The sequence below is a fragment of the Plectropomus leopardus genome, chromosome 21 (assembly GCF_008729295.1).
Source record: "Plectropomus leopardus isolate mb chromosome 21, YSFRI_Pleo_2.0, whole genome shotgun sequence".
NCBI classification, from domain to species: domain Eukaryota; kingdom Metazoa; phylum Chordata; class Actinopteri; order Perciformes; family Serranidae; genus Plectropomus; species Plectropomus leopardus.
In genome coordinates, this window is record NC_056483.1 from 23,482,654 (window position 1) to 23,510,424 (window position 27,771).

Consider the following 27,771-nt stretch of genomic DNA (forward strand, 5'->3'; position numbering starts at 1 on the left):
ACAAGTACCTGGGGGTTCATATTTACAATACGCTCAGCTCAGCTGGAGGACCCACGTTGAGAGCCTGTGCTCAAGACTGCATCAGCGACTGTATTTTTTACGCCAGACTTAGAGTATTTGGAGTTCAGCAGAAGCTAATGATGTTATTTTACTCTGCTGTCCTCGAAAGCATCATCAGATATGGAATAACAGGCCTCTAGGGTCATTTGTCTGTTCAGTTAAAAACACAGATAACTCGTCTAGTGCAGACTGCTATGAAAATCATGGGTGTTAATAGGCACCCATCTCTCCCAACAGTCTATGAGCAGTCTGTTGTTAGACAGGCACAAAAAATAGTTTCTGATCCGACCCACATTCTTCACTCAGAGTTTCGCCCCCTACCCTCAGGAAGAAGATTTAGGGTCCCTGAGATCAGACTGAATGGCTACAAACATTAATTTGTGCCCATGTCCATTAAATTCCTGAACAATAGGTGATGTTAGATGTGCCATGAGGTTGTGCAAAATGCCAGTATGCCACTGCTGCCAGATGTTTGCTTTTAATGTAGATGTAGTGTATTGTTAGATGGATATGCTGCTGCTGCAGGATGCAATGTTATGTATTTTGTATGACTTTTATGTATATATTTATTGGTTTTGTAACTGTGCGACAGAGTCCAGGATGAATTTCCCTACGGGGACATTAAAGTTCTATCTATCTATCTTAACTGCACACAGATATGATGGACATATTTGTAGATTCAGTGTGAGCGACACACTAGGGATATCATTATCTCCATTGTCCATCATAAATAAACATCCAAAGTCTTCATAGAAAGAACTCCGTAGATCATGGGAGCTTGCCTCAGAATAATCATGTTTTTTAACATTTTCTAAAGTAATAGAGTGATGTAGTGACAGTTGCATGTACATTCATGAGTCCACGGTAAACTGCTAACAGCTAACAGTATGATAATTCTGCTTACTTTTAATAGACTTTTTGCATCGTTTCATGTTCATTTGTTAGAACCAGAATGTAAGTTGAAAACCACGAACAATAAAGTAACTCTACACCTAAATACAGTGTAGCCTACAATACACTGAAGATTATACAGACCTGTTTGAGGCCGGTAAAGTGAATGAACATTTATTGCTATTAAACTATCAAGAACTCTTATTTTTCCTCACCCATGATTTCTTTTTGCCCTAAACCAGTAAACGGAAAAGTGACTGGGTTACGCATATAATCGGTGCTCATTAAGAAAATGACTACTTGTGAGAAAATCAATAATTTAATTCCTAATGAATGAGTGGTTTATTAACAACAGTCTTTCTAGCACACAAATTAATTCGAGTGCTCTGCTGTCAGTCTTCTGTTTTGCTCCAAAATGTTAAGTGTAAAAAAAAAACAAACAAGAAAATCCAAAAAAAAATCTATTTTGCATGTAGTATTTTGAAAAGAATTCATTCATTTTGTGTTTGCATGTGTGTGTGTGTGCGTGCATGCATTTTATTTATCTGAAAACATAGTGTCATCATGACACAAACCTGGCATTTAAAGTGTAAAATTTCTGAAAATTAACGTATATATCATAATTATGATTAGGACTAATTTTGGTTAAAAAAAATAAACTTAATGAAAGAAAAAATTAAAAGAAAAAATCATTAATATTTAGGTATATTTTTTAAAAGCTTGATTTTGAGAAGTGCATTTGGTTCCAAGACCAATACGAGTGTGTGTAATATTAAAGCGTGCCCTAAGGGTTAAATATGCAAACATACAGGAAGTTTGGCAGAGATTGGCACCTCTGTGGCTTGCTTATTTTCACACTGCAGACCCCGGGGCCTCCAGGGATAACGGTTGCTCATCCCTGATGTCTTGTTGAAATGCCAGACAGGACTGGGTGTCTGAGGTATACACTGTCATGCTGGCTATCTCCAGTCATCTATCACACACACACACTCACACACACACCTTGGTGTTGTTTGAGCTGCATTAGTGCAGGTTTCCTGCTGCTCTCCATAGACTGATCAATCACACTTGGCCTCTGTTCTGAATATTTGGCTCTCAGGCTGCTGGGCTTGCCATTTAAAATGAAACTTCGTAAAAGTTTTGTTTACGTAGCAGAAATCATGATGAATGGCAACATTACAATACACCTGTGTGTGCTGCTTTGAGGCTTGTTATAGGCGAGGAAATGTCAGCGTGCTGTAGTGAGGTTCTCTGTCCTGTAATAAAACTGCACATAGACACAAAGTCATTTTCTGCAACCTGAGAGGAAACTTTGTAGTTCCATCCACTGTTGTGTACTTCCCCTACAGACTGTTGTTAAGCTTAATGGATCAAATGATTTTAATGTTAGGGGTCAAAGAGAATTATCACCGACTCTGCAGATCTCTAAAGCTTAACACAAAGCTTTAGCTGCTTCCAGCTCATTGTTTTGGTTCTCTCTTTGGCTCTCTCATTACCTCTTTTCCAGGCAGCTGTTTGTCAGATAAAAAGCTCTAATAAACCCTCAGTACTCCTAACACCAAACCAGCTGGTGGACATACAGTGTTTTTCTCATCAAACTACAGCTAAAAGAGTGTGAGAGATGAATATTGAATTTTCATTAAACACAAATATAAATGCATGATGTTTCACTGTGTGCTGGATGTTTAGATACCTGCATGCAACAGGCGAGCAATAATAACTATGTAAGGTGATAACATGTCAGTAGACAGGTTTCCATTACAGATTTGTGCAAAACTTTGCAAAAATTAATAAAACACAATTGCGAGATGACTGTGTTTCCACCGAGTGATGAGTGAAGCAACTTCTCACACGATAACATTCCAAGAAGCACGGCGATGGAGGTTCTAAACATTAGCAGCTTTATTTCTATTGCAGCCACCACACTAGCTGTCATTATTTCCAATCCAAGGTCACGTAGGCGTGTTATATGAGCAATAATGGAAAGGCAAGTCCCTTGTTCATGGAAGCGGCCATGTATGAGGGATTTCTGAGAAGTGATAGTGAATGATTTCACTGAGAAATTGTTCCTACTGACAAGCGCATAGCCATAGCATCATGTGACCTAGAAAAGCCAAAAAAGTGTTTCCATTATAGTTATGGGAAATACAGCTTTTTGAAATCGCCTGAAATACCATTTTCATGCACGCATAAAAACTTTCAACAAACAAATTTCAATACGTGCAATTTGAGGGTTAATGGAAATCTGCCTATTGCACGTCTGTCCATCCTGGAAGAGGGATCCCTCATCATCCTCAGTACTTCCTGAGTACTTCGGAGGAGCCCCATTTTCCAGTGCACACCACTACTAAAACATGTAACATGCATAAAGTGTGCAGCATCGCGCGGTCAATATCAGGGTTACTGCAAAAAAGATTCTACAACATTTTCTCTCTCTCTCTGTCCCTTTTGTCGGATGATGACGAGTTCAGATATCTACGTAAATGTAAGAAGTTGAGCGCAGTACCGCTTCACGCACAGATGGCCGCATCAGGGATGAACAGTAATGAGCGAATGAGCGAAACACACAAGATTGACATATTACTTCTATTTTTTTATTATTATTATTTCAGGAACCTTTATGTGCAGAAAATATATAATCTATAACACAAAAGTCAACAGTGTTTTAGAGCTCTCCCTGAACGTCTCCCCTTAGCTCCCCGTAATTCAAACTACGCACACACACACTCACACTAGCTGGATATGCTCGTCGGCCAGCAAGTTGAGGAACGTTTGCTCCTCCTTGAGTGTCCACAGTGTGATCTTTCTTGTTACCATTTTGGGAAAGAAAAAAATGATACAAAACTGCAGCTGCTACAGTAGTTTAGCTGTTTGCACTGTTCAGGTTATTGTATCTGATTGTAAACACTGGACTGCCGCAGGGCTGTGTTTTTACTTTCCATTTACACAAACAATATAACCTACAATAATAATGACATTTAAGTATTAAGTATGCAGATGACATGGGCTTGGTGGCTCACATCAGGGATGAGAGGCATTGATGACGCAGTGACATTTCAGTCAGAGGTCTGCAGTGTGTCCACGTCACCTTTTAGTACCTCTTAGTACCCGGTTGGCTGTTTTTGGAACCCCGGGAGAGCACATACCAAAAAGGTGGTACTGCTTTGTGTACTTTATCCTAATAGGAAACCAAAAAAACTAGAGTAGAGTAGAGCCGGTACCATGTAGTGGAAAAGTGCCATTAGTCAGCTCTGTGTATTTCCAGCTTGGTTACAGCTATGGTTGATAAGGCTAATACACACTTTTGCTCTCAAAACCTGGCTTAAAACCAATAAAACAAAATGTACTTTTAGGAAGAACTGAATAGCCGATACCTTAGAGGGTCTTTTACTACAACCAAACACTTTTTAGATGACCAAAACTTTACAACCTAAAAAACACTGAAATAGTGACTACAGTTACACCTGTACTCTGTGAATCTGGGACCACGTTATCTAACCAATGTTTTCATGGGAGCAACTTGTTAATGGGGGGCATTGTATGGGGATTGACTCGCTCTTGGAGCCAGCCTCTAGCAGACATTGGAGGAACTGTAGTTTTTGACACCTCCACATTGGCTTCATTTTTCTGCTGCTGCTTGCGTCAAACAAGAACAGCAATTTTGCTTTTCCATCTCCTAAACCTCCCCACTCTTACTTTTCACAAAGGCCTATTTCTTCCTACATTACTCATGAGTGGTACTGTTCTATATAGAGATAATCATCACAGTTCATAGGGATACTACATCGGTTTAAAAACAGTAAGTGGCATTGAAAGATATTTATATTGGCCTGACCTGTGTCTGACTCTTTTTTTTTTTTTAACACTTTGGTGTCATATAACACTCCACTTTGATTCATGTTGACATTTTTACTGTGAATATTTCAAAGAGGAGGTTAATTTATGTCCCTTCCACATATTTTTGGAGAGAAATTGCAAGTACGGGGTCTGTTTGACTTGGATTAAGAACTAAGAGATGAAAGAGATGGATGTTGAGAGCGCTCTCTCACACATGGGTGGTGATTAATGAACATCTAAGTGGTTTCTGGTAGAAACCTTGGCTGGAGATTGTGTATGAAACTCTTGGCTGTAAAGGGATAATACCTTTGCATATTTGAGTCACTGTTTTTACACTTCTGTCTATATATTTATACTGCTTTGCATATACATGTATTGCATTACTTTTGACATTCACTTTATCCATTCCATTTACTGTCTAATTAATATAATTTATTCTTTATTTAACTTGCACTACTTCAAGTCTTGGAGTCTTCTGTTGTTTTTTACTTGTGCAATACTGTTCTGCTTTGTTTTTTTTTCTTTTTACACAAATCTTATAAGCATTGATAGAGGAAGACTTTAATTCCCAACAACTGGTACAACTTTGTAGTTGTTGTGCAGTGATAAATACTTTTTTATTTGTTTATCACTGACTGGCTGTGTGCTTTTTTGTTGCAGATGTCGCTCCTATGAGGACTGCTGTGGGACACGCTGCTGCGTCAGAGCCCTGTCCATCCAGAGACTATGGTACTTCTGGTGAGTTGCAGTTCGGCCTTTGTCTACTGCTCTTTCTTACAGTGAGGGACAGAGTAAAACACATATCTTATATGATGCTGAGTGTTCAGCCGGTATCTAAACCCAGAGGTCACTGCTTTGAACTTGATCTTAACTTGGCTCTGTTATTAGTTTCCCATATGTTTATCATCAATACCTTTATCTCACCTACGATGACGTAGGCTAGCAAGTTAATTTTATCCAGTCAAGATTGGATGCATATTACAGATATACAGATATTGCATTAATGGTTAGGCCTGTGTGCAGCAGCAGCCGAAGGCGAATGATGCTGTCAGACTTTACTGCTCTGCCTCAGTGTCTGGCACTCTGAGTTAATAGACTGGCACTTACCTACAATCACATTTCACAATTTATTTCTTATTACTTCAAATGTGCAATGAGGTTTAAAAGTGCAATAATAATTCTTTATATCACTGTCTTAACTGCAATAGTTGGTACAAATTTTCTATTTCAACTGCAGCAGTCCTCTGTGCAATTACTCAAATCTGCAATATTCTAGCAACTCTTGACTGTAGGTTAAATTTAACATGTTACATATTGTATATATTTTTATTTCAATTCTTGCTTTTTTGTATATCTTGTTCATTGTTGTAGCTTTGCACACACATTTATATGTTTCACAAAATACTAGTTGTTACATTGCATCGTAGCATCAGGCCCAGTTTTATATTTACACGCTTTACACTCTAAGCACATTAACTGTATTAGAATTTGAATATTCACAGACTAGTACAAATTGTTTTATTACTGTATTTTTTACATTTGTGTCTTTACACACTGACATATTATACATATTTTATATTAAATACTTACATACTGTAAGCATGTAATGTTTTAAATACTTACATACTGTGCGGATTGATTACTCTTACTGTATATCTATTTCATATTTTATATTTTCATACACTTGCTATAGTTCTCTATGCTGACATAAGAGCAACTGTAATGAATCCCCTGAGATCAATAAAGTTTTTCTGATTTTAATAACAAACTTCCTCATATAAATGCAGGGTTTCCTTCACATTTATTTACAATCAAAACATCTGCACCATCACCATCACAGTGATTACTATTATTATCATCGTGTGATCAGTTTTATGCAGTGTGTTAGAGTGATTTAGTCTGAGGAGACGACATACTCTTTAACCGCAATAAGCTGCTGGTGTGGCTTTTTTGTGAATGGTCACGGTGGCACCTTTGTGTCTGCTCACTGTGTGCAGATATTACTCACAAAACAGTCAAACTATTAATAGACGCTGATGTTCTCATCCATCTTCCTGAATGGATGAGCCCTTCAGCTCCTTCCAGACAGGCCTGGCCGTGTTGATGATGTCGGGCTGGTGAATCATCTTCGATGTCTTTTGTCTGTCACTCAGGGTGCTGCTGATGATGGGAGTATTGTTCTGCTGCGGTGCTGGCTTCTTTGTCCGCAGGAGGATGTATCCGTCCCCTCTGAGAGACGAGCCAGCCTTCAACGTGTCCTTCACCAGGCACCCTGTCACCACACCAGGTACGGCAGGAGTCCCACTAATACACATAGTAAAAAGGCGACAATGCCAGAAATGGTGAATATTAAAAATTAAAATTAAGCAAGTATTTAAAAAAAAAAGGAGTTTAGTCTGGCATAGCTGGACTCTGTCCGTTTAACCCTTTGAAACTGCAGCAAATTGATATATTTTTTTAAACATGGGAAGAGTTCATCGAGCAACTTAACAAAAAATGGCCAACCATTAGCAAGGCATTAGTAAAAAGTAACAAGAAAATTTTCTGAAAAAAAGAAAAAAGTAAACTAAACAAAAAGAAAACAGTCTCAATAAAGAGTTAAAAAAAATGTATTAAAATTTTTTCTTTTTTTTTCATTGTTTTTTAATCATACTCAAAATATTTTATGAAGAGTATAAGAAATAGAGTTTTCTGGATATTTTTCATATGTATATACATTTTTTTTTCTATCAATCAAATGGCAACTTATGTTCCAAAATACAATGTCTTCTGCTTCTAAAATAGATGTTAGAAGCAGAAGACTCTGTTGCTGACAGTCATTTCTCAGACCTGGCCATTGTGATCGTCAGTGTGGCCTTAAATGATACTTCATTTAAAATTTAGAGATTTGGGGTGAAAGTATGGCAGCTGATAAAATGTCTTAATATTAAATGAATGTAATTTCACTCTGTGTCAGTCAGCCAAGCAGAAAATTGGACGGAGCGCTCCAATAATAACCACCATGTAAAACTCAATTCTGTAGGCGGCCGAGATACTAGAAAGGTGACCCAGAATAGGACATAATAATTCTCCCCGATGAACTCCAAAATAAAGTCGCTGTCAGAGCCTGCTTGTTGAAATCATTGTGCTCAGAGAATATGAAATGATTTCATGCGAGTTCATTTGAGGTTTTGGATTGTGGCCAAACATTTAATCTCAGAGGAAGATGGGTACTCTCGGTCCCAGTGGTGTCTCAGACTAATAAAAGAACGAGTCAACGAGGTGAGGACATCATGTCAATGAGCAGATATAATATTCATTAGATGAATGGCTTTGGTTTAGCCTTTTACCTCATGATCCATTAAGCTGCCACTTTGGACTTATGTGCTATAATGTGAGCAGTTGTTGGTTATTTGGTTATTTGGTTTATTGTGTTATTTGACTGATATAGAAAATTAGTTTCGTTTTTTTTCGACTGCCCTTTTTATGTGAAACTGCGCACTTGTTTGTTTAGTAACATAAAAACAGATATTGATTAAGAACATATGGATGATGAAGAAAGATCGAGTTGGTGGTTTACATGTGAAACATTTAGATTAGCTTGTTATGTGGAACGAGCATGGGAGATGAGAAAACAAGCTCTTAATCAAAGATAAACGTCTTTGACAATGAAGAGTTTCTTATCTTTCACTCCCCAAGTGGCAGCATTACTGACCCATCCAGGTTGCAAATAAATGTGTCTGTACTTTTGTACACTTTCATCCAGGCGGCAGTGTAAGAAGAGCGACTCTCCAGAAGGTGGATGTAAACATCACTGAAGTGAAACTCTGGCAGGAACTAAGTTGTTATTAGTGATACAAAGCTGCGTCGGGTGCTGTAACCCCGAAACTTGCAGTTTTTTAACAATATCTTTCTTTTTGCTTGTTTGGAGGTGTGATCCAATTATTCATGGCATGAAAAAAAGGAAATATGATGGGTTTTTGCTGCATTTCCGTGGTGCGTTTCCACCACTGTTTTGCCCTCCAGGGCCCGGTGCCGGTCACGTGACTGAAAACTATGAATTGCGTCTAGGCGTCAAACATCCTAAAAAGGGGTGTTCATTTATGAAGATTATCTTGCTGAAAAAAAACATGCAAGTATCATAAATGTTTTTTTTGCCACAGAACTTATTTTCTACAGCAATCCAAAAGGCGATGGAAAAATCCCATAAGCTTTCAGACGAGGGAACCAGGGCCAAGCTAACTTCAGCGACGGCCTACAGAAGTGATGCTCAATTTATGGCGGCCAATTCTGACCCGCAAAAGGATGACCATTTTGGTGACTGATTCACACTGGGATAGTTTTGTACTGTGGTAACAAACAGAGCATAAAAAGAGAGCAAAAGAGAGCATAAAAAAGTATAAAACTAGAGTTTTACTTTTTCCAAGTTTGTTATCACAGATCTATTTTTTAGCCCAGCAATGTCTCATCCTTGTGGCCCTGCGATAGTCTGGCGACCATATAGTCTGCCCACCCCCCAGTTACAGAAAATGACTGACTGACTGTCTCATCCTTGTCATGGAAAAAAAGCGCTGAATATTTTTTGTCATAGTTTTCCTCATCGAAATTAACGCTGTGCTATACAGATATGAAGAAAACTGTCCAAGCTAAAATCCTTTTTATTCATCTTGTAAAGAGATTGAGATGACTTTGTATTCTATTCAAGCAAAATATAGATATATTCTCTATTAAGGTGACAGAGTGCATAAACAAAGCATCAGAATAGAGCTTGTTTGTCAAAAATTTTCCTGTTATGTTGTAATGTTATGCTGTAATGTTATCAATGACTGTCGATCGATTGGCCCCCGGCCTCCTATCATCCCGCAAGCTGACCCCGGGGCAAAGCATATGAAAATTCCTGGCCTTCAGAGAAACGTCTTGTTTGTTGCTGATCACATGGACACACACAAAATCATCTGGCAGTGAGATTTACGGACAGATCAATTTTCAGTCATTTGGCCATAAAAGCAGGACTTTAGGAGGAGGAGAGGTGAGGGATTCAGTCTGCAGATCAAATGTTGCCTTCAGATACCCCTTGGAAATATCATACTTCTAAGTTGTACAGTCGTAATTAAGACATACACACATTCAAGTGTTCTTGTTAGAGAAAAACAACAAACATGGACATTTGAAAAGATTTTTTTTCATGGCTGATGTTTCACCGAAAATAAGTAGCACAGAGCTCCTTTGAGCTTCAGCAGCAGAACGAAGCACATAGAATGCACACCAGGTATGAAGTTTACATTTTTATTTGTTTAGAAGCTTAAATAACATTATAATTAGTTGATATCTGTTTAGCTAGCTGGTTTTATGTTTCTGTTGTACAAAGAAATAAAACAAAATAACCAAATATATATTATTAACAGTCAATAGTTGTAACTGTTTCCATGCTTTCTGCCATTTCTGCTGCCCTGAAACGCCACACGATCGTCACAACTCGCCAACTCGATTTCCCAATTTCCCACTTGTAATCACGACTTTGAAGGGCTGTTCATGTGCTTGTAACTGATAACACCGTGAATCTGGTAAAATTCAACATTTCCAATGAGCATGTGAAGGCAACAAAAGATCAGCATGTGAATTTTCTCCTCTTATTTCCAGTTTCCCAGCAGCCAGGGAGCATGCCGGGCTTCGGGGTCAACGGGATGACAGGTAACGACCCAGGGGTCACCAGCACACACCCGGCCTACCCGGCACAGCCTGGCTCCGCCCACATGATGATGGGTCCATACCCTCCACCTCCATCCTACTGCAACCACCCGCCTCCGTCCTACGAACAAATATTTCAAAACAGCGACAAGAAGTAACGTCTGCAAGGAGATGGAACTTGACAAGGTAAATCGGGGAAGGAAGGAGGCAGAATAATCAGGAAGTTGCGATGAAATAGGAGGATTGCCTGCCAACTGTTTGCTAGTTTGTTGATGTAAGACTCGGAAAAACACACAATCTCTTATCTGGTGGAAAAGACCAAAAGAGGCACAGTAACCAGAATCTAGATGCACAGACACTCATCACTCACACACTGCTTCGTCTGCAGTGCTTTATTTACTCGGTTTGTGTGGATTCTTTGTGTACAGTGAGCGTGCCGGCCTTGTTGAACTGAGGACAAGTGAGGATGCACGCATTCAGGTTTTGGATTCACCCACTGTCACCCGTCTCCTCCACCCTCCCCCTGCAGCTACAACTGTGAACTGAATGGCACAGATCAAACTCATACTGTATTAAAATGCTGGATACTATTTGCCTTAATGGGCAGCTTTAATTAATTGATTTCAAAATTGTTTTGAAATATCTTCAACTGAACAGATAAAAAAAATATAAACACATTATTATAACAAGATGAAAGGATGATCTCTGTTCTTAAAAGCAATTCCAAGGATGACAGACTTATTTTCCATCCAGCATTTTACTGCAAGATGGGCTCTTTACTAAATGATGAGTTCTTGATACATTTTTTATTACAGAATGTGTAGTCCAGTTATGTAATGACATAATGAGAAGCTCCGGCAGTCACTGGCTCATTCTCCTCTTAGCAGCGAAGACGGCTTTAGTTCCCGAGATGAATCAGACAGTGACGCTGAGGTGAAAAAGTGGCTGATGTAGTTTTAGTGTCAGTGGTACATCACTTTGATGATTGGTGTTAGGGCTGCACGACTCATGATATCGCCAAAAAATCCCCAAAAAACGATCAAATTTGACAAAGATAAAGAGCAAATCATCATAGCAAAGATACTAGGACAAAGTAGGGTCTGTTTTTATGCCTCTGCGCAGAGGCCAGACGCATTATGTTTTCCGTCTGTCCGGCACGTTCTTGTGAACACAATATTAAGGGAATTTCTTTAAATGTTGCACAAACATTCACTTGGACTTTAACGACGAGCTGATTAGATTATTGGAGGTCAAAGGTGAAGGTCACTGTGACCTCATCAGTCTCATTCTTGTGAACAGTATCTTAACACCTTGAGAGAATTTTTAAAAATTTTGCACAAACATTCACTAGGACTCAACAACGAGCTGATTAGATTTTGGTGGTCATAGGCCAAAGGTCAAGGTTATTCTGATCTCATTAGTCTCATTCTTGTGAACGCAATATCTCAAGAACACCTTGAGGGAATTTCTTCAGATTTGGCAGACATAAAACCACGTGGCAGTCATTGTAGTTTGCTTGAAAGATGACTAAAATGATTATGAACTTTTAAAATTGTTGTTGAATTATTTTATGTCAACTGACAATGGTTTTAGCATTATAAACGCTGGTACTGTATGCGCCACTAAAACGGTAATGATGCAGCTGTGTGATGCTTCTTGCAAAACCCAGAACAAGAACCACACGGTGGGTCTCATGCACACCGTAATCACAGCAGCCATTAAGAACTGCAGGTTGACCGTTAAGCACAAGTTATATATGGTTTATTATTACCATTAACCAGCAGAACAGCAATGAATTTATACTAGTCGAAGATGACCACAATCAGCATCTAACACTAAAACAAGCACACATTTCCATTTTGGCGCTGCTGCATGAACGTACCAACATTACGGAGGAACATTTAGGTTAAATTATATAAATGAGTAAATGCTTAAAGGGACATGTTTCAATGAGCAAACCTGTGATTTTTAGACAGGGAGCGGACTGAGAAGTGCGGCAGATAATGGCCTTTGAGCTCTCAGACTGTGACCTTGATGTTGTAGTTGAGAGTAATTGTGCTGTGTAGGAGCTGAAGCAGTGATCCATGTTCATCCATGTTCATCTGACATTCCTGCTGAATCATTGAGTGTTATTTGCCTAGAGCCTCTTGCATCTAACTGCTCCCAGAGTGGCTCAGGGGCAACTTTAGATAACCGTTTCTTTGCACTCAGCTTATTTGCACTTAGCATGGCTGTTTTATCTCTTCGTCTCTCTCAATGGAAACCCGGTGAAAGAAAATCAGTCGCTTTAGACTCACTGCTTCTGTTTGGTTGTTCACATGAACTGACTGCACTTCACTTCAAGGTTTTCTCTTTAAGTAGCAGGTGCAGCAACAAACATCTGCTAAGCTACACCAGCTGGCTGTATCGACAACTCTCGACAGCAAAGCTGACAAACTTATTTCCCAAAATATGAAAGTTGTGTAGAAATCACTAGTTTTGCAACAATATATATTTCAATCAGCAGGGTTATCACTGAGCAAAGAAACAGTCAGTCTGGTGGCATTTCCATCAATGTGATGAAAAAAAAAGTCGTTATAATGGGGAACTTTATCAGTAGTATCATAAATTAATGAGAAACTGTATTCAAAACAATGACTAATTATCATTTTTTATTATTTTAAGATACTAAGATGAGAACAGCCCTACTTAAAACAGAAAATTCTTCCCACATTCATATTGACAAAAATAAAATCCATGTCATATGAGAACACTGTGAGAACGGATCTGCAAAAACAACCCAAAATGTTGTAGTGTGCATGCCAGGCCAGTGTTCGGTGGTATGTTTTTGTACTGACACACCATAGAAGAACAACATGCGTGAAGTGCGGCCGTGACATCACTGTTCTCACAGGATCCATGCATCGCCAGTTTACACGGTCAGAAGGGGTGGTGTTTTCAAACAATTACACTCTGAGACCCACTTTCAAAAGTTTGCATTTTCAGGCCCCCAAAACGCCGTTGTCATGTGAACAAAAGGCCAAACCACAACAACAGTTTGAGGTTTCATGCAAGAACTGTTGCCGTGGGAACTGCCCTTAAGTCATTAGAAAATGACTAATGAAATGAGAAAATCTTGGTTGATTTTAGTTCTACCTACTGTACAACCAACTGATTAGTCGATAGGGGAAAAGAAATCTGCTAATGTGTTACCTCTAGATGAACTGAGCTGGCCTCACTGATGCACTACAGTGATATGTGTCCATCGCAGTTTTGTAAAATATGGCTTTTTACAATCGCTTGAAATGCCCCTTGCGTGAGTGTGAAAAATTTTCTGCCATAAATGTGAGTTAAAAATTAAAAATGATTAAAAAATGATACAGATTAGAAAATAAAAAGTCTACTTTTTTATTTTTAGAAAGCAAAAAAAACAAACCGAACAAAATATGTAACAAGAAAAATAAACAGATGTTGGGCTGCACCTAACGATTTTTTTTTTCGATTAATCGATTAATCTATTGATTATTTTTTATTGATCTAATATTTTTTTATTACTCGATTAATATAACAATGAATTTACCAACAAAACAGTTACTCTTTGTTACAGTAACAAACCTCAAATCTTGCAGTCCAACAAAACATCTTACAGTAAAATCAGTGCAATTTAAAAAATAACACCCTAACTTTTCTCTAACAGAAATAATAATAACTAATACATTCTTTCTCCATCAAAATAGATCAGCCTTAACTGGGCCTGAAGGCATACCGCTGCCTGCTGATATGAGTGCTGTATTTTCACATTTATAAGCACATATTCCACTCATTTATGAAGTTATACAAGCTCCTGCACAGCTGACAACCCCATCCTGTAAATGTTTCAAAATAAAATGCATTGTATCAGCAACTCATGGCATTCTGTCCACAGAGACACAGTCAGAAAGCTTTTGTTTTGAAATGGAAGCCAGGAAGTTGAGGTAAAACAAACATCTTTGTATTTCCTCTTCTCTGTGACAGAGAGAGACTTTACTGCAGTATAAAGTGGTATAGAGTCAACAAATGCGAGCGTCACGCGTAGAAAAACGGCTGCAGTTGACACACAGCTCAGACGCGCCTAACAAGCGCAGCTCGGGTGAGCAGTGTGCACGCTCTCATAACATGAGCACCGAAACAAAAAACAACACGCTCGGCGCTGCTCACGCGCTCATGACGCACGCTGTGTGAAACAGTGCGACGCACGTTACATGAATCAGCGCATTCAAATAATTAATCACGTCGATTACATTGACGCGTCGTCCCAACCCTAAACAGATCTACAAATATACAAATACTCAGTACATTCAGGAAGAAAGTGGCATAATTTGCTAAAAGCTTGACACTTTTATTGTTATTAATTAGTTCGTTATTAATTTAAGTAGAAGGTTTTAGTAAAATAACACAGATTTTTTGACCAAGGAGGATTTGGTCAGAGAATCATTCGACCAACCAGAAGTTTACAGCCCTCATTATTTTGAAATACCAAGTCAATATTTTGAAAGTTTCCTATTGTAATTACTTTCTTTTTTTTCATAACACTGGCAGAAGTGGGCTTCCATAGAGAGAGACCTTTGTGTGTGTGATGTTTTCCTTTAGTTCACAGCCACCATAGCTTTCAAGAAATAAATAAAATGCACTATCTGGTGAGTTAGTATTTCCAGTTTATATCAGTGGGTCTGTAAATCGGCTATGGAATGTGGTGACCAGTTTAGTGCCAAGCCATTCAGGAACGTCGCATAACAACAAGACAAAAAATAACTCATGAAGACTGAGATCAGATCTAAATACTATCTCATTAGAATCAGGTCAAAGTTGACATGGTCAACCTCTCAAGTATCACGTGACTGAATAAACCCTGATCACAGCTGAATTCACGTGCTTACTCATGCTTTCTTACAGTTCGTGTTTGTAAAAAAGGTGACAGTTTTAGCTCTAGTACGTACACAGTGACGTGATCGTTTTTGCATAAGAACAGACCGACTGCTCCAGGAGTTAACGTGTGCTTTTGGTTCTCTTTGGACTTTTTGTGCTGCAGTAAATATCCAGATGATGACGTGGTAGTTTCAAGAGGCAGCCGAGCTCTTTCTGTAGCGTAGATTTGTCCGTGCGCACCTGAAATCACAACAGGCCTCATGCAAGAACATTTACCCGTTTCACACCGAGAAAGGATTCTCAAATCTGGAAAATTTACACAAAAAATTCTAAAAACTGATTATTATGAATGCTTTCACATTTGTTGTGGGGGAAAATATGATGAAATATATGTTTAACCAATGATATCTGTTATTTCCGACTGGTATCATACGTCATGGTCATAGTTAGCTCGTGGCAAAAGTGGGGAAACAAATCAATTTGGTTTGTGCTTCAGTTGGGATACAATAAAAATGCAGCTGATTTACTAACTTTATGTGTGGCTAGCCATAACAACTATTGTTAGCATCAATTTGGGAATGTTTTCGGGGACCTAACTGAAACACGGTAACAGTGATCATTTGGACCACACCCATGTGCATTATTGTCATGCTGGAAATTTGCATTCAGACTTTCCATATTCCTGCATCGTTTTCCTGGTGAGAAACGGCTTTTTCGTATCCATAAAACCCAGAAAATAGATGTACAGGGTTCATACACATTTTTACCAATAAATGTTCATGACTTTTCTGCACATTTTTAAGCCCATACATTTCCCAAGATGACCATTGAAACTCCTTATTGGTTCTTTTTCACTGCTATATAACAGCTTTTTTTAGATATATATTATTTATTTATAAGAGGAGAGGGATGTCAAATATTTTTAAGCACTGGGGAGGGACTTCCAAACCCCTTGAGCCTGAGGGTTTGAAAGGCATGTTTTCTTTTTCTTTTTTTTCTTTTTTCTTTTTGCCCCCCTTTATTTTTTGGTGGTTTCTAAAGAAAACCTGTTTTCTTGAAAAAAAATAAAAAATAAAAAATTCTCCATCACAGCTGGAAACTGTAAAAAGATATTATTGTTAAATTTTCAAATTTCTGATGGTCCTTGAACACATTGTGTTATTATACAGGTTGTGAAACAACTTTCAGGGTATATTTAATTTTCCAAAACTTTTTCCCTTGAAATTGCCATGAAATTACAATTTGCAAATTCCATGACTTTTCCAGGTTTTTCAATAAAAACCCTGAATGTAAACAACTTCATGTTGAATTTTGTTTACTTTTTTTAATCCTATGGGCCACCATAGCCAAAGGTCTTAAAAATAATTCATACTGTGGGGAATTTAATAAGTGAATTTCAGTACAGTACAGTATGTGGCCTGATGTTGTCCTTATATTATAAAAATTAAAATTAATTCACAAAAATTGTTAAAGGCAGTTATAGACACCAATTTTTATTGTATTGTATTTTTTAAATTTCTTTATTTTGCTGCAATCTATTTATTTTTTATTTTGGTGCATCTCTCCTTTCCCTGCCCAGCTGCGGTAAAAATAAAAATCAAAGAAACCATCCTGCAGTGGACTCCACTTATGGCACCAGATGGGGTTTTTAAAGATGTTTGCAACAGCAAAGCCTGCATGGCACTTTGTTCGGATCATTTAATTCTCAGTTTTAGATAGTTCGAGGACAACCATCCTCCTCTCCAGACAGATGTGATGATTCACTGTGAGAATGTTCAAAGTGCACACACGTCTGTAAGGACCCTTCTGACCCCGATCTGGTTTCTGGTTTCCCAGTCAGTCGCAGGTTTCAGAGCAAGACCAGGGCCCAGTGCCGCAAGAGTTTGAAATACACAGCACAATATTAGAGAAGGTTTTTGGTTTAATCATGTCAAACTATGCAACAGGTACTGTAATTAAAGCATTTCAGCCTGTGTTCTCTTTTTCTCTCTGCTGTTTTTATCCTCTCCTTGTTACCCTCATCCTTTTCTTCTTCATCTGCTCTTCAAACAGAAAATACCAGTATACATTGTGAAATATGTAAATAAACTTCACTTCTGATAAAATGTCATATCGACTGAGGGATTTACCTTGAGTACTTATTCACACTACAGTGTGTTTTTATTTTTTTAATTTTATTTTTTTTTTTTTATTTTATATATTTTTATATATTTTTGCAGTGTTCTTTTGTACACAACAACAATCTCAAAACGGCAAACATTCTCAGAAAAAAATCTAACCATTAGGGAAGAAAAATCAATACAGTATGCTATCATAATATATCCCATGGCAATATTCTATTGATATAGATACTATGACGTTTTAATGATTTACTCCAAAAACAAAAAAAAACTATACTGTGGTGTGTTTTTTTTTTAAACAACATAACAACTATGACATTTTTAAAATGCATACAATGTTATGACCCTTTTCACTTTTTTCTACATTGTCATGTTTTAGTGATTTCTTTTACTACACTGGCCTTTTTATGAATTTTTAAATGACATATGGTAACAATTATTTTTTTAAATGTTTTTTTTAATTTTCTAATGACATTCTGTTCTGACATTTTTAGGATTGTTTTAAATGACATACTGTAGTGTGACGTTTTAAGGATTTTCCAAAGTCATACTATCTGACACTTTAATGACGTCTTTAACTGCTTCGCCCCAAATCAGGTTCTAACCTGGAACCCTCCTGCTGTGAGGCAAACCACCACACCACATTTTGATGACATTTCAATGATTTTTTAATCAAAGTTTAAAACCATGACATGATTAGTGTTTTCTAACGACAAAGTATACAAAAAAAGTTAAAGAATTCTTTTTTAGTGGTTTTCAGCTGTTTTTGGACATGACAAATTTTGACATTTTCGCCATTCTATAGCCTTACTGTTTTTTTCATTTTTTCAAGGTGCTATTTTTTGGGTCTTTTGGCCGTTTTTGGAGTTTTTTTCAACATGTTGTTCAGTATAAAATGCTCTAAAAGGCTATACTAAGTGGTTTTCAGCTGTTTTTTGGACATGACAAATTTTGACATTTTCGCCATACTATAGCCTTGCTGTTTTTTTCATTTTTTCAAGGTGCTATTTTATGGGTCTTTTGGCCGTTTTTTGATGTTTTTTTCAACACTGTTGAGTATAAAATGCTTAAAACAGGCTATACTAAGTGGTTTTCAGCTGTTTTTTGGACATGACAAATTTTGACATTTTCGCCATACTATAGCCTTGCTGTTTTTTTCATTTTTTCAAGGTGCTATTTTATGGGTCTTTTGGCCGTTTTTGGATGTTTTTTCAACACTGTACACTATAAAATGCTTTAACAGGCTATACTAAGTGGTTTTCAGCTGTTTTTGGACATGACAAATTTTGACATTTTCGCCATACTATAGCCTTGCTGTTTTTTTCATTTTTTCAAGGTGCTATTTTATGGGTCTTTTGGCCGTTTTTGGATGTTTTTTCAACACTGTACACTATAAAATGCTTTAAAAGGCTATACTAAGTGGTTTTCAGCTGTTTTTTGGACATGACAAATTTTGACATTTTCGCCATACTATAGCCTTGCTGTTTTTTTCATTTTTTCAAGGTGCTATTTTATGGGTCTTTTGGCCGTTTTTGGATGTTTTTTCAACACTGTACACTATAAAATGCTTTAACAGGCTATACTAAGTGGTTTTCAGCTGTTTTTTGGACATGACAAATTTTGACATTTTTGCCATACTATAGCCTTGCTGTTTTTTTCATTTTTTCAAGGTGCTATTTTATGGGTCTTTTGGCCGTTTTTGGATTTTTTGGATGTTTTTTCAACACTGTACACTATAAAATGCTTTGTCAAAGGCTATACTAAGTGGTTTTCAGCTGTTTTTTGGACATGACAAATTTTGACATTTTCGCCATACTATAGCCTTGCTGTTTTTTTCATTTTTTCAAGGTGCTATTTTATGGGTCTTTTGGCCGTTTTTGGATGTTTTTTCAACACTGTACACTATAAAATGCTTTAACAAGCTATACTAAGTGGTTTTCAGCTGTTTTTGGACATGACAAATTTTGACATTTTCGCCATACTATAGCCTTGCTGTTTTTTTCATTTTTTCAAGGTGCTATTTTATGGGTCTTTTGGCCGTTTTTTGGATGTTTTTTCAACACTGTTCAGTATAAAAAATGCTCTAAAAGGCTATATACTAAGTGGTTTTCAGCTGTTTTTTGGACATGACAAATTTTGACATTTTCGCCATACTATAGCCTTGCTGTTTTTTTCATTTTTTCAAGGTGCTATTTTATGGGTCTTTTGGCCGTTTTTGGATGTTTTTTCAACACTGTTGAGTATAAAATGCTTTAAAAGGCTATACGAGTGGTTTTCAGCTGTTTTTTGGACATGACAAATTTTGACATTTTCGCCATATACTATAGCCTTGCTGTTTTTTTCATTTTTTCAAGGTGCTATTTTATGGGTCTTTTGGCCGTTTTTTGGATGTTTTTTCAACACTGTACACTATAAAATGCTTTAACAAGGCTATACTAAGTGGTTTTCAGCTGTTTTTTGGACATGACAAATTTTGACATTTTCGCCATACTATAGCCTTGCTGTTTTTTTCATTTTTTCAAGGTGCTATTTTATGGGTCTTTTGGCCGTTTTTGGATGTTTTTTCAACACTGTACACTATAAAATGCTTTAAAAGGCTATACTAAGTGGTTTTCAGCTGTTTTTTGGACATGACAACTTTTGACATTTTCGCCATACTATAGCCTTGCTGTTTTTTTCATTTTTTCAAGGTGCTATTTTTTATGGGTCTTTTGGCCGTTTTTGGATGTTTTTTCAACACTGTACACTATAAAATGCTTTAAAGGGCTATACTAAGTGTGGTTTTCAGCTGTTTTTTGGACATGACAACTTTTGACATTTTCGCCATACTATATAGCCTTGCTGTTTTTTTCATTTTTTCAAGGTGCTATTTTATGGGTCTTTTGGCCGTTTTTGGATGTTTTTTCAACACTGTTGAGTATAAAATGCTCTAAAAGGCTATACTAAGTGGTTTTCAGCTGTTTTTTGGACATGACAAATTTTGACATTTTCGCCATACTATAGCCTTGCTGTTTTTTTCATTTTTTCAAGGTGCTATTTTATGGGTCTTTTGGCCGTTTTTGGATGTTTTTTCAACACTGTTCAGTATAAAAATGCTCTAAAAGGCTATACTAAGTGGTTTTCAGCTGTTTTTTGGACATGACAAATTTTGACATTTTTTTCGCCATACTATAGCCTTGCTGTTTTTTTTCATTTTTTTCAAGGTGCTATTTTATGGGTCTTTTGGCCGTTTTTGGATGTTTTTTCAACACTGTACACTATAAAATGCTTTAAAGCGCTATACTAAGTGGTTTTCAGCTGTTTTTTGGACATGACAAATTTTGACATTTTCGCCATACTATAGCCTTGCTGTTTTTTTCATTTTTTCAAGGTGCTATTTTATGGGTCTTTTGGCCGTTTTTGGATGTTTTTTTTCAACACTGTTCAGTATAAAATGCTTAAAAGGCTATACTAAGTGGTTTTCAGCTGTTTTTTGGACATGACAACTTTTGACATTTTCGCCATACTATAGCCTTGCTGTTTTTTTCATTTTTTCAAGGTGCTATTTTATGGGTCTTTTGGCCGTTTTTGGATGTTTTTTCAACACTGTTCAGTATAAAATGCTCTAAAAGGCTATACTAAGTGGTTTTCAGCTGTTTTTTGGACATGACAAATTTTGACATTTTCGCCATACTATAGCCTTGCTGTTTTTTTTTTTTTTCAAGGTGCTATTTTATGGGTCTTTTGGCCGTTTTTGGATGTTTTTTCAACACTGTTGTATATAAAATGCTTTAAAAGGCTATACTAAGTGGTTTTCAGCTGTTTTTTGGACATGACAAATTTTGACATTTTCGCCATACTATAGCCTTGCTGTTTTTTTCATTTTTTCAAGGTGCTATTTTATGGGTCTTTTGGCCGTTTTTGGATGTTTTTTCAACACTGTTGAGTATAAAATGCTTTAAAAGGCTATACTAAGTGGTTTTCAGCTGTTTTTTTGGACATGACAAATTTTGACATTTTCGCCATACTATAGCCCTTGCTGTTTTTTTTTTTTTTCAAGGTGCTATTTTATGGGTCTTTTGGCCGTTTTTGGATGTTTTTTCAACACTGTACACTATATAAAATGCTTTAACAGGCTATACTAAGTGGTTTTCAGCTGTTTTTTTTGGACATGACAAATTTTGACATTTTCGCCATACTATAGCCTTGCTGTTTTTTTTTTTTTTTTTTCAAGGTGCTATTTTATGGGTCTTTTGGCCGTTTTTGGATGTTTTTTCAACACTGTTACAGTATAAAATGCTTTAAAGGCTATACTAAGTGGTTTTCAGCTGTTTTTTGGACATGACAAATTTTGACATTTTCGCCATACTATAGCCTTGCTGTTTTTTTCATTTTTTCAAGGTGCTATTTTATGGGTCTTTTGGCCGTTTTTGGATGTTTTTTCAACACTGTTCAGTATAAAATGCTCTAAAAGGCTATACTAAGTGGTTTTCAGCTGTTTTTTGGACATGACAACTTTTGACACATTTTCGCCATACTATATAGCCTTGCTGTTTTTTTCATTTTTTTCAAGGTGCTATTTTATGTCTTTTGGCCGTTTTTGGATGTTTTTTCAACACTGTACACTATAAAATGCTTAAAAGGCTATACTAAGTGGTTTTCAGCTGTTTTTTTGGACATGACAAATTTTGACATTTTCGCCATACTATAGCCTTGCTGTTTTTTTCATTTTTTCAAGGTGCTATTTTATGGGTCTTTTGGCCGTTTTTGGATGTTTTTTCAACACTGTACAGTATAAAAATGCTCTAAAAGGCTATACTAAGTGGTTTTCAGCTGTTTTTTTGGGACATGACAAATTTTGACATTTTCGCCATACTATAGCCTTGCTGTTTTTTTTCATTTTTTCAAGGTGCTATTTTATGGGTCTTTTGGCCGTTTTTGGATGTTTTTTCAACACTGTACACTATAAAATGCTTTAAAGGCTATACTAAGTGGTTTTCAGCTGTTTTTTGGACATGACAAATTTTGACATTTTCGTACTATAGCCTTGCTGTTTTTTTTCATTTTTTCAAGGTGCTATTTTATGGGTCTTTTGGCCGTTTTTGGATGTTTTTTCAACACTGTTGAGTATAAAATGCTCTAAAAGGCTATACTAAGTGGTTTTCAGCTGTTTTTTGGACATGACAAATTTGACATTTTCGCCATACTATAGCCTTGCTGTTTTTTTCATTTTTTTTCAAGGTGCTATTTTATGGGTCTTTTGGCCGTTTTTGGATGTTTTTTCAACACTGTTGAGTATAAAATGCTCTAAAAGGCTATACTAAGTGGTTTTCAGCTGTTTTTTGGACATGACAATTTTTGACATTTTCGCCATACTATAGCCTTGCTGTTTTTTTCATTTTTTCAAGGTGCTATTTTATGGGTCTTTTGGCCGTTTTTGGATGTTTTTTCAACACTGTTGAGTATAAAATGCTCTAAAAGGCTATACTAAGTGGTTTTCAGCTGTTTTTTGGACATGACCAAATTTTGACATTTTCGCCATACTATAGCCTTGCTGTTTTTTTTTTCATTTTTTCAAGGTGCTATTTTATGGGTCTTTTTGGCCGTTTTTGGATGTTTTTTTCAACACTGTACACTATAAAATGCTTTAACAGGCTATACTAAGTGGTTTTCAGCTGTTTTTTGGACATGACAAATTTTGACATTTTTGCGCCATACTATAGCCTTGCTGTTTTTTTTTTCATTTTTTCAAGGTGCTATTTTATGGGTCTTTTGGCCGTTTTTGGATGTTTTTTCAACACTGTACAGTATAAAATGCTTTAAAAGGCTATACTAAGTGGTTTTCAGCTGTTTTTTGGACATGACAAATTTTGACATTTTCGCCATACTATAGCCTTGCTGTTTTTTTCATTTTTTCAAGGTGCTATTTTATGGGTCTTTTGGCCGTTTTTGGATGTTTTTTCAACACTGTACAGTATAAAATGCTCTAAAAGGCTATACTAAGTGGTTTTTTCAGCTGTTTTTGGACATGACAAATTTTGACATTTTCGCCATACTATAGCCTTGCTGTTTTTTTTTTTTTTTTTTCAAGGTGCTATTTTATGGGTCTTTTGGCCGTTTTTGGATGTTTTTTCAACACTGTTCAGTATAAAATGCTTTAAAAGGCTATACTAAGTGGTTTTCAGCTGTTTTTTGGACATGACAAATTTTGACATTTTCGCCATACTATAGCCTTGCTGTTTTTTTCATTTTTTCAAGGTGCTATTTTATGGGTCTTTTGGCCGTTTTTGGATGTTTTTTTCAACACTGTTGAGTATAAAATGCTCTAAAAGGCTATACTAAGTGGTTTTCAGCTGTTTTTTGGACATGACAAATTTTGACATTTTCGCCATACTATAGCCTTGCTGTTTTTTTTTCATTTTTTTCAAGGTGCTATTTTATGGGGCCGTTTTTGGATGTTTTTTCAACACTGTACACTATAAAATGCTTTTCAAGCATACTAAGTGGTTTTCAGCTGTTTTTTGGACATGACAAATTTTGACATTTTTTGCCATACTATAGCCTTGCTGTTTTTTTCATTTTTTCAAGGTGCTATTTTATGGGTCTTTTGGCCGTTTTTGGATGTTTTTTCAACACTGTTGACATATAAATGCTCTAAAAGGCTATACTAAGTGGTTTTCAGCTGTTTTTTTTGGACATGACAAATTTTGACATTTTCGCCATACTATAGCCTTGCTGTTTTTTTCATTTTTTCAAGGTGCTATTTTATGGGTCTTTTTTGGCGTTTTTGGATGTTTTTTCAACACTGTTGACTATAAAAATGCTCTAAAAGGCTATACTAAGTGGTTTTCAGCTGTTTTTTGGACATGACAAATTTTTGACATTTTCGCCATACTATAGCCTTGCTGTTTTTTTTTTCATTTTTTCAAGGTGCTATTTTATGGGTCTTTTGGCCGTTTTTGGATGTTTTTTCAACACTGTTGAGTATAAAAAAAGCTTAAAAGGCAGGCTATACTAAGTGGTTTTCAGCTGTTTTTTGGACATGACAAATTTTGACATTTTTCGCCATACTATAGCCTTGCTGTTTTTTTCATTTTTTCAAGGTGCTATTTTATGGGTCTTTTTTGGCCGTTTTTGGATGTTTTTTTTTTCACTGTTGAGTATAAAATGCTTTAAAGGCTATACTAAGTGGTTTTCAGCTGTTTTTTGGACATGACAAATTTTGACATTTTCGCCATACTATAGCCTTGCTGTTTTTTTTTCATTTTTTCAAGGTGCTATTTTATGGGTCTTTTGGCCGTTTTTGGATGTTTTTTCAACACTGTACACTATAAAATGCTCTAAAGGCTATACTAAGTGGTTTTCAGCTGTTTTTTTGGACATGACAAATTTTGACATTTTCGCCATACTATAGCCTTGCTGTTTTTTTCATTTTTTTTTCAAGGTGCTATTTTATGGGTCTTTTGGCCGTTTTTGGATGTTTTTTTCAACACTGTACAGTATAAAATGCTTTAACAGGCTATACTAAGTGGTTTTCAGCTGTTTTTTGGACATGACAAATTTTGACATTTTCGCCATACTATAGCCTTGCTGTTTTTTTCATTTTTTTCAAGGTGCTATTTTATGGGTCTTTTGGCCGTTTTTGGATGTTTTTTCAACACTGTTGAGTATAAAAAATGCTTCTAAAAGGCTATACTAAGTGGTTTTCAGCTGTTTTTTGGACATGACAAATTTTGACATTTTCGCCATACTATAGCCTTGCTGTTTTTTTCATTTTTTTTCAAGGTGCTATTTTATGGGTCTTTTGGCCGTTTTTTGATGTTTTTTCAACACTGTTGACTATAAAATGCTGCTTAAAAGGCTATACTAAGTGGTTTTCAGCTGTTTTTTGGACATGACAAATTTTGACATTTTCGCCATACTATATAGCCTTGCTGTTTTTTTCATTTTTTTTCAAGGTGCTATTTTATGGGTCTTTTGGCCGTTTTTTGGATGTTTTTACAACACTGTTGAGTATAAAATGCTCTAAAAGGCTATACTAAGTGGTTTTCAGCTGTTTTTTGGACATGACAAATTTTGACATTTTCGCCATACTATAGCCTTGCTGTTTTTTTTTTTTTTTTTCAAGGTGCTATTTTATGGGTCTTTTTTGGCCGTTTTTGGATGTTTTTTCAACACTGTACACTATAAAATGCTTTAACAGGCTATACTAAGTGGTTTTCAGCTGTTTTTTGGACATGACAAATTTTGACATTTTTGCCATACTATAGCCTTGCTGTTTTTTTTTTTTTTCAAGGTGCTATTTTATGGGTTTTTTGGCCGTTTTTGGATGTTTTTTCAACACTGTTGAGTATAAAATGCTTTAAAAGGCTATACTAAGTGGTTTTCAGCTGTTTTTTGGACATGACAAATTTTGACATTTTCGCCATACTATAGCCTTGCTGTTTTTTTTTCATTTTTTCAAGGTGCTATTTTATGGGTCTTTTTTGCCGTTTTTGGATGTTTTTTCAACACTGTTGAGTATAAAATGCTCTAAAAGGCTATACTAAGTGGTTTTCAGCTGTTTTTTGGACATGACAAATTTTGACATTTTCGCCATACTATAGCCTTGCTGTTTTTTTTCATTTTTTCAAGGTGCTATTTTATGGGTCTTTTGGCCGTTTTTGGATGTTTTTTTCAACACTGTTGACTATAAAATGCTTTAAAGGCTATACTAAGTGGTTTTCAGCTGTTTTTTGGACATGACAAATTTTGACATTTTCGCCATACTATAGCCTTGCTGTTTTTTTTTTTTTTTTTCAAGGTGCTATTTTATGGGTCTTTTGGCCGTTTTTGGATGTTTTTTCAACACTGTTGAGTATAAAATGCTTTAAAAGGCTATACTAAGTGGTTTTCAGCTGTTTTTTGGACATGACAAATTTTGACATTTTCGCCATACTATAGCCTTGCTGTTTTTTTCATTTTTTCAAGGTGCTATTTTATGGGGTTTTGGCCGTTTTTGGATGTTTTTTTCAACACTGTACAGTATAAAATGCTTCTACAGGCTATACTAAGTGGTTTTCAGCTGTTTTTTGGACATGACAAATTTTGACATTTTCGCCATACTATAGCCTTGCTGTTTTTTTCATTTTTTCAAGGTGCTATTTTATGGGTTCTTTTGGCCGTTTTTGGATGTTTTTTCAACACTGTACACTATAAAATGCTTTAACAGGCTATACTAAGTGGTTTTCAGCTGTTTTTTGGACATGACAAATTTTGACATTTTCGCCATACTATAGCCTTGCTGTTTTTTTTTTCATTTTTTCAAGGTGCTATTTTATGGGTCTTTTGGCCGTTTTTGGATGTTTTTTCAACACTGTACACTATAAAAAATGCTTTAACAGGCTATACTAAGTGGTTTTCAGCTGTTTTTTGGACATGACAAATTTTGACATTTTCGCCATACTATAGCCTTGCTGTTTTTTTTTTTTTTTTTTTTTTCAAGGCTTTTATGGGTCTTTTGGCCGTTTTTGGATGTTTTTTCAACACTGTACAGTATAAAATGCTTTAAAAGGCTATACTAAGTGGTTTTCAGCTGTTTTTTGGACATGACAAATTTTGACATTTTCGCCATACTATAGCCTTGCTGTTTTTTTTTTTTTTTCAAGGTGCTATTTTATGGGTCTTTTTGGCCGTTTTTGGATGTTTTTTTCAAACACTGTACACTATAAAATGCTTTAAAGGCTATACTAAGTGGTTTTCAGCTGTTTTTTGGACATGACAATTTTGACATTTTCGCCATACTATAGCCTTGCTGTTTTTTTCATTTTTTCAAGGTGCTATTTTATGGGTTTTTTGGCCGTTTTTGGATGTTTTTTCAACACTGTACACTAAAATGCTCTAAAAGCTATACTAAGTGGTTTTCAGCTGTTTTTTGGACATGACAAATTTTGACATTTTCGCCATACTATAGCCTTGCTGTTTTTTTCATTTTTTCAAGGTGCTATTTTATGGGTCTTTTGGCCGTTTTTGGATGTTTTTTCAACACTGTACACTATAAAAATGCTTTAAAAGGCTATACTAAGTGGTTTTCAGCTGTTTTTTGGACATGACAAATTTTGACATTTTCGCCATACTATAGCCTTGCTGTTTTTTTCATTTTTTCAAGGTGCTATTTTATGGGTCTTTTGGCCGTTTTTTGGATGTTTTTTCAACACTGTACACTATAAAATGCTTTAACAGGCTATACTAAGTGGTTTTCAGCTGTTTTTTTGGACATGACAAATTTTGACATTTTCGCCATACTATAGCCTTGCTGTTTTTTTTCATTTTTTCAAGGTGCTATTTTATGGGT

At 36.1% G+C, this 27,771-nt stretch overlaps 1 protein-coding gene across 1 annotated transcript in view; it reads left to right on the forward strand.

Annotated features, from left to right (window-relative positions):
* The window catches only part of vopp1 (VOPP1 WW domain binding protein), a 45,481-nt gene extending 33,799 nt beyond the window's left edge, over positions 1-11,682 (forward strand). Inside the window, exons 3-5 of the mRNA XM_042510903.1 lie at positions 5,449-5,526; positions 6,942-7,075; positions 10,408-11,682. Of these exons, the coding sequence (XP_042366837.1) occupies positions 5,449-5,526; positions 6,942-7,075; positions 10,408-10,613 (418 nt within the window). The 3' untranslated portion in view covers positions 10,614-11,682. The remainder of the gene's footprint in view (positions 1-5,448; positions 5,527-6,941; positions 7,076-10,407) is intronic.
* Positions 11,683-27,771: the final 16,089 nt, after the last annotated feature.